Raw genomic sequence first — 6,694 nt, 5'->3', positions numbered from 1 at the left:
TTTTTTTTTGTTTGTTTTTATTGCTTCGCAGCTCTTTACAGTCTTATTATAGAGACTCCCCCTGCGCTGGTTTCCATGGCAACTGGGCCAGGCAGCACCAAGGATGGATTCATCACCTCCCACTTTTACGCCCATCAGGTTGTGCAGCTTTGGTGCAGATGCTGCCAGCTGTGACTCCAGCAGGGTTTTATTTATGAAGAATAAAATGAGAATAAATGACTTCACCTCATGTTTATCACTTGGAGAGATTCAATGAAAACATGCTGACACAAGCAGAAAAATGCTAACTATAGCTAACTCTAATTTCAAACAAATGTTTACAAACAAAACTGCTAATGAGCTCAAATGCATCAGCTGATTTTAGCTGCAAGTAGGCAAACAAAAGTAGGTAAACAAGTTGAAACTATGAGACTGATGAACAGAGAATAAAAGAGCTCACGTTGGCAGAAAAACAAAAAAGTGTAGAAAACATCTACTATTTGTTGTACAATAGCTAAAGCAGCTATAAAAATTTATAGAAAATGAGCTAAAAATACATGAAAAAGCTGAAATTAGCACAAAGTTGCCAAAAGAGCATGTTTGTTGAATTAAACATTAAGATTCAGTCATTACAAAAAGGTGAATTTAGATAACAAAGTAGCTAAAAAGGCCAAAAACAGTTAAAATGAGCAGGAATCAGCTAAAAACACGAAATGCTAAAATTACCTGAAAGAAGCTGAAGGAAGTCAAAAAATGTAAAAGATCAGAATAGCTGAGCAGAAAGATGGCTGAAAAGCAGAAAGAAATACAAAGTTAGCTGAAAATAACTACAAAGTAGCTGAAATCAGCAGAAATCAGCTAAAAACAGCATTAAAAGCTTAAATTAGCAGAAAGAAGAGGATAGAAAGCTGAAAAATTATAAATAAGAAAAACTGACCAGAAAGTTGACAAAGCTAAAATTAGCTTAAAAAAGCTGCAGTAGCTAAAAACGCCAAAAACAGCTAAAATGAGCAAGAATCAGCTAAAAAAATGAAATGCTAAAATTAGCTGAAAGAAGCTGATAGAAGTCTAAAAATTTTAAAAGCTCAGAATAATAGCTGAGCAGAAAGATGGCTGAAAAGGCAGAAAAAAGATAAAATTAGCTGAAAATAGCCACAAAGTAGCTGAAATCAGCAGAAATCAGCTAAAAACAGTATTAAAAGATTAAAGTAGCAGAAAGTAGAGGATAGAAAGCTGAAAAAGTATAAATAATAAAAACAACTGAGCAGAAAGTAGTTTGAAAAGCTAAAATTAGCTTAAAATGGCTGCAAAGTAGCTAAAAAGGCCAAAAACAGCTGAAATGAGCAGAAATCTGCCTAAACTGGCAAAAAGAAGCTGATAGAAAGCTAAAAAGTTATAAAGATCAGAAGGATATATGAGCAGAAAGATGGCTGAAAAGGCAGAAAAAAGCTAAAAKTAGCTAAAATGGCAGAAAATCGTTGAAATGAGCAGAAATCAGCTAAGATTAGAGAAAAGAAGTGAAAAAAGTGAAACCAGATGAGATAAAAAGTACACAAACGATTTATAAACATTTCAAAGAGTTTTAAGGATGTTTAAGATAATTAGGTTTGTAACTAGGTTTGTTTTCAATGAGAACAAAATGCTAAAAAAGGCTAATTAGCTAAAAAGTTACTGAAATTCCAAAAGTCACAGCACTCGTGGCGTGAATGAGACGAACATTTTAACATATGAAACGTTGAAACGGCACAAAAATTGCGGAACAAGTTGGATGCTGAAAAATGTCTGATCTCAATAATTGATAATCATGTTTGTAAATGAGAAGTGGTTCTCAAACAGTTTACCTGGATAAATAAAGGTTAAAATAAAATAAATAAGACAAAATGCAGTCTGCCTCTTCGTTTAAACTCTAATCGTTAAACCTGTAAATAATAATAAAAATAAAGCTTGAGTTTGACTTGTTTCTGTCTCCTCCAGTCTGAGATCGGCTTTGGGAAGTTGGAGACATACATTAAGCTGGACAAGCTGGGAGAGGTGAGGAAGCTTTAAAATCCCACCGGACTCAAACGTTACCTGACCTGAACCTGACAGAAACCCGTGTTGTGTTTAGGGGACGTACGCCACGGTGTTCAAGGGCCGCAGCAAGCTGACGGACAACCTGGTGGCGCTGAAGGAGATCCGCCTGGAGCACGAGGAAGGAGCCCCGTGCACCGCCATCAGAGAAGGTGATCTGTTTTAATCCGCTTCGTTTCAAGTGGCCGTTTTTTGTTTTTATTTGTCCACGAACGCCTCGTCACACCTGTCCCTGCGTCCTCACCTGTAGTGTCKCTGCTGAAGGACCTGAAACACGCCAACATCGTGACGTTACACGACATCGTCCACACCGACAAGAGTCTCACGCTCGTCTTCGAGTACCTGGTAAAAACGACACGTTTGTTCTTTAGTTTTCYGGAATAAATTCGTCACGTAATTAAAAACAAACTAAATTCATCCTCTTATTGTGGCAGACGTGAATTTTCTTACATTTTTTCAGGACAAAGATCTGAAGCAGTACATGGACGACTGTGGGAACATAATGAGCATGCACAACGTGAAGGTGAGCGGCACTTCTTCACTCTGTTACAGATACTAAAGGAATCCAGGATTAGTTGTAACATTAGACTTTATTTAATAAACATTTATTTTAACTGTAAAATAAAGACTGTAAAAATACTGTAGGCNAAGCTAATTCTAAAGCACTAAAAACCCAGCTGAACCATGGAACACTCCTCAGAGTCGACATGAGAATATTTTCTGTGTGCAGGATATTTTTTATATTTTATCTGTGTAGTGGTTCCCAAAGTTGGGGTCAGGACCGCTTTGTGGGTCACAAAACATCAAGTGAGGGTCCCCAGATGACTTCCAGACATCAATTTAAATACAAAAAGGAATATTTTCATCATGATTTTTGTAATTTTTAAAAATAATTATAAATGAATGAAAATTAGTATCATAGTCATTGTTTGTTTATAGTTATTATTCCTATATTTAACAGAGCTATTAGCAATGTTTGCTACATAAACAAAGTAATATCTGGGATCAGGAGTGTCTGCAACTGTTATTTTGTGGGTCGGAAGGAAAAAAAATTAGAAAACCACTGATGTAGTGGAGAAGTGACCAACACGTCTGACAGCTTGACAATAATGTTGATCAATAACATTTAAAGAACTCAATTAATGCTGTTAAATTTAGCCCGCAAATTTTAGCAAGTGCTAATCCACTAATAAATTAAGAAATTAGCAAAAGCACTAATCAGGAAATTAGTTCCCCTATTAGTGCTTTAGTGCTTTAGAGGAACTGTGCCCACCACTGCTAAAACGTTAGCTCTTAACGCTGGTCCTTGGAGGTCCAGAGCCTGTGTGTTGTAACACTTCTTCTGTGTTTCAGAGCCCTTCATGAGGAACGGCCGGCCCCCCACCTCCCACAGCATGCACTCCTTCCTGCACCAGTACACCGGCTCCTTCAAGAAGCCGCCGCTGCGCCGGCCGCACAGCGTCATCGGAGGAACCCTCGGCTCCTTCATGGCCATGCCGCGCAACGGCAGCCGCCTGGGTGAGCCTCGCCTCACACGCGTTCACAAACACACACACACTCCAACAGCAGGAAGTGAGCCATCGTTGGAGCAGATGGCGTCCGGACGCTTGACACAAAACGTGTCACAATCCTGAGATTCCCCCCTCGGCCTTCCTCGTGCTTGACAGAGCGGCTCTTCATCCCATGAGCCAGCTTCTGCCTTCACCCTCACTTTTTTTTAATTGTTTTTTCACCCGCATGACGGCTGGATGTGGGACTCGGTCAAACGTGACGCAGTTTCCTGTGAGCTGATTCATCACAGCAGACTGTGGGGGGGGGGGGGGGGGGGGGGGATCAGGACCGCCTAAAGGTGGCAAAATGATTCACAAACCATCCTCATTATGAATATTCAGCAGATACTGTGCTGCTAAATATTCAGCCTTTCAAGCAGGAAGTAGCTCAGGAATTAAAATTAAAACTTAAATTTTTACCCCCATCATGGTCAAAYCGCTCTAACCTGAATCGATAGGATCTGGTCCACATCTCAGATCCGTCACAACTTTCTAAGGTTTTAAGCAGGGGAACTCTAGAAGACCCACTGAGCCTCGCACTGGACCTTGTCCCAGATAGGAGGACTTGGATCTAAAATCAGGACAGTTAAGTAGGACGTTGGTCTGTGTGCTTATTATCAAGGATGCTAATCACCGTGGAGAGAGGAAGGACGAGAGGAATGAAGCAGAAAATGTCAGTGACGGTGGGAATATTTAGAGGAAGAATTTCAGGAGGATGATGGAAGTAAGATAAGAGAAGGAAAAAAAAGTGGGACAGATTTGATCAGATCCTGAGGAGGCGCAGGTTGTGTGGAGAGAAATCAGCTAAAGGAAGAGATCAAACAGAAAGAGATAAGTGAAGGGACTGAGAGTTTTTAAAGAACAGAAATGTAAATGTGACACAGAAAGGGAAGAAAGGTGTTTGATCAGGTACGACGTGGCAAAAGGAGCCATCAGTCTCCCAGTTTTATTGGGGACGTGGTTAAATTTAATTGTGAGCTCAGAATAGATAAAAGTGGGCTGGAATGCTGTGATGTGAAGCAGCGATGGCAGGATGAGGTCGGCGTGCAGAAAAAAGAAAAACAAAATCCACTTCGTCTGACACAGTTACTGGTTGATGTTTTTAATGGAGCTCAGAAGCTGTGAGCTCGTTTATTTCTTCAACAGAAATGATTTGAAACACAGCAACAGAAACAGCTGCAGAAACTAAAACTGAGGTTTTAAAACTAAAAGAAACAGAACACTAGCTAAAACTACAAAAGGGCCAATAATTAAAAGTATAAAATAAGAATTTTGACTAGCATAAATGCTAAATGTATCAAAATGTTAGCTAAAAAGTAGCAAAACCCTTGCTAAATCTAAATGTATAAAAGGCTCACTAAAAGATAAACAGGAAAGTGTTAGCTAAAAGTTTCAAAGGGCTAACTAACAGAAGAAACATGTTAGTTAAAAGTGGAGGTAGCAAAGATTAGCTAAAAGAGTTGAAAGGATAGCTGAAAGGTAAAAATAATGGATGGTTAGCTTGAAGGTAAGGTATTAAAATCATAAATAATCTGGAAGTAGCAAAAGGCTAGCTAAGTCTAAATGCAACAAAAGTTTTTTTTTAATATAAATGTAGCAAAATGCAAGCTAAAAGTTTAGCTAAACACTAGCTAAATCTAAATGTAAAAAAGCTTATCGTAGCAAAGTGTTAGATAAAAGAATCAAAGGGTTAACAGAAGAAACGTTAGTTAAAAGTGGAGGTAGCAAAGATTAGCTAAAAGAGTTGAAAGGATAGCTGAAATGTAAAAGTCATGGACAGTTAGCTTAAAGGTAAAGTATTAAAATCATATATAATATAGAAGTAGCAAAAGGCTAGCTAAATCTAAACGTAACAAAAGGCTTGTTAAAATATAAATGTAGCAAAATGCAAGCTAAAAGGTTGCAAAGCACTAGCTAAATCTAAATATAACGAAAGTCTTGCTAAAAGATAAAAGTAGGTAAAGGCTAGCTAAATCTAAATGTAACAAATGTTTTGCTAAAAGCTAAATGTAGTAAAATGCAAGCTAAATGGTTACAGAGCACAAAGTCCAAAATGTAACGAAAGTCTCAATAAAAGTAGCCATAGGTGTAATTTGGAGGGGGGGGGGTGTTGCCCACCACAATAATTTGATCCAGTCAAAATAACCCCCCAATAAAATGACATTTGCTCAAATGTAATAGAAATGAACTGGTGAAGTAGACAGATGCAACTCTCTTGTTGTCTTTGGGTAGTTTTTACCTGAACATTTAACGATATCATGTATGTACGTTTAAGCATAATTGCTAAAAATGACACACAGGGACCATAAACCCCCCGATGGTAGACCTAAAGTTACACCCTTGTAAGTAGCAAAAGGCTAGCTAAAAGTATCAATAGGCTAACTAACAGAAGAAACAGGTTAGTTAAAAGTGGAAGTAGCAAAAAGCTAAAAATGATTAAAGGATAGCTAAAAGATAAAAGTAATAAAAGGTTAGCTAAAAGCTAAAGTAGCAAAAGGCTCATTAAATGCAATAAAAGGCTGGCCTAAACCTAAGAGTAGCAAGAGGGCAGCTAGAAATTAGGTGTTAAWTATAGCTAGAATCTAAAAGTAGCAAACAGTAGTGTGAAATTTCTAGTTGTTTGAGAAAAGAAATTAYCGTCTTTTTCTAAAAGGTGGAATTAGCTTCTTTTTTTTTCTCTTAATTTGAAGCCAGCGCTTCGATCAGACCCTGGAGGCCAAAGATTAAACCCTGCCGCCGTCACTGTTCCCTCCCAGGCAGTAAAACAAGCAGCGCTGCCAGGGCACAGCTGGGGCAGAAAGTGCCCATGTCCAAACCACATGCCCACCCTCTCATCCTCTGACACACACACACACACACACACACACACACACTCAGTTAATGAGTAGCCAGGGCTGAGTCCTCTGTCATCAGTGTGTCAGCGCCTCCAACCAAAAACTCTGTTATCACATGTGACGACGCTGCGAGGAGAGACGGGGAAATTCTTCTTTTACACCCAAATGTTCTCGATATTCTACTTTTCACCTACAGAAGATTAATTTAAAGGGATCCCTGATTAGTTGTAACATTAGACTTTATTTGATAAACAATTATTT

At 38.6% G+C, this 6,694-nt stretch overlaps 1 protein-coding gene across 1 annotated transcript in view; it reads left to right on the top strand.

Annotated features, from left to right (window-relative positions):
- The window catches only part of cdk17 (cyclin dependent kinase 17), a gene marked incomplete in the record, with an annotated part of 49,127 nt that overhangs the window by 29,229 nt on the left and 13,204 nt on the right, over positions 1-6,694 (top strand). Inside the window, 3 exon segments of the mRNA XM_014026161.1 lie at positions 1,954-2,010; positions 2,087-2,201; positions 2,300-2,394. Coding sequence (XP_013881615.1) covers positions 1,954-2,010; positions 2,087-2,201; positions 2,300-2,394 — 267 coding nt within the window.

The sequence above is a fragment of the Austrofundulus limnaeus genome, unplaced genomic scaffold, assembly GCF_001266775.1.
Source record: "Austrofundulus limnaeus strain Quisiro unplaced genomic scaffold, Austrofundulus_limnaeus-1.0 Scaffold531, whole genome shotgun sequence".
In the NCBI taxonomy this organism is placed as follows: domain Eukaryota; kingdom Metazoa; phylum Chordata; class Actinopteri; order Cyprinodontiformes; family Rivulidae; genus Austrofundulus; species Austrofundulus limnaeus.
Note: the sequence above shows the minus strand (reverse complement) of the source record. Positions and strands in the feature narration are given on the sequence as shown.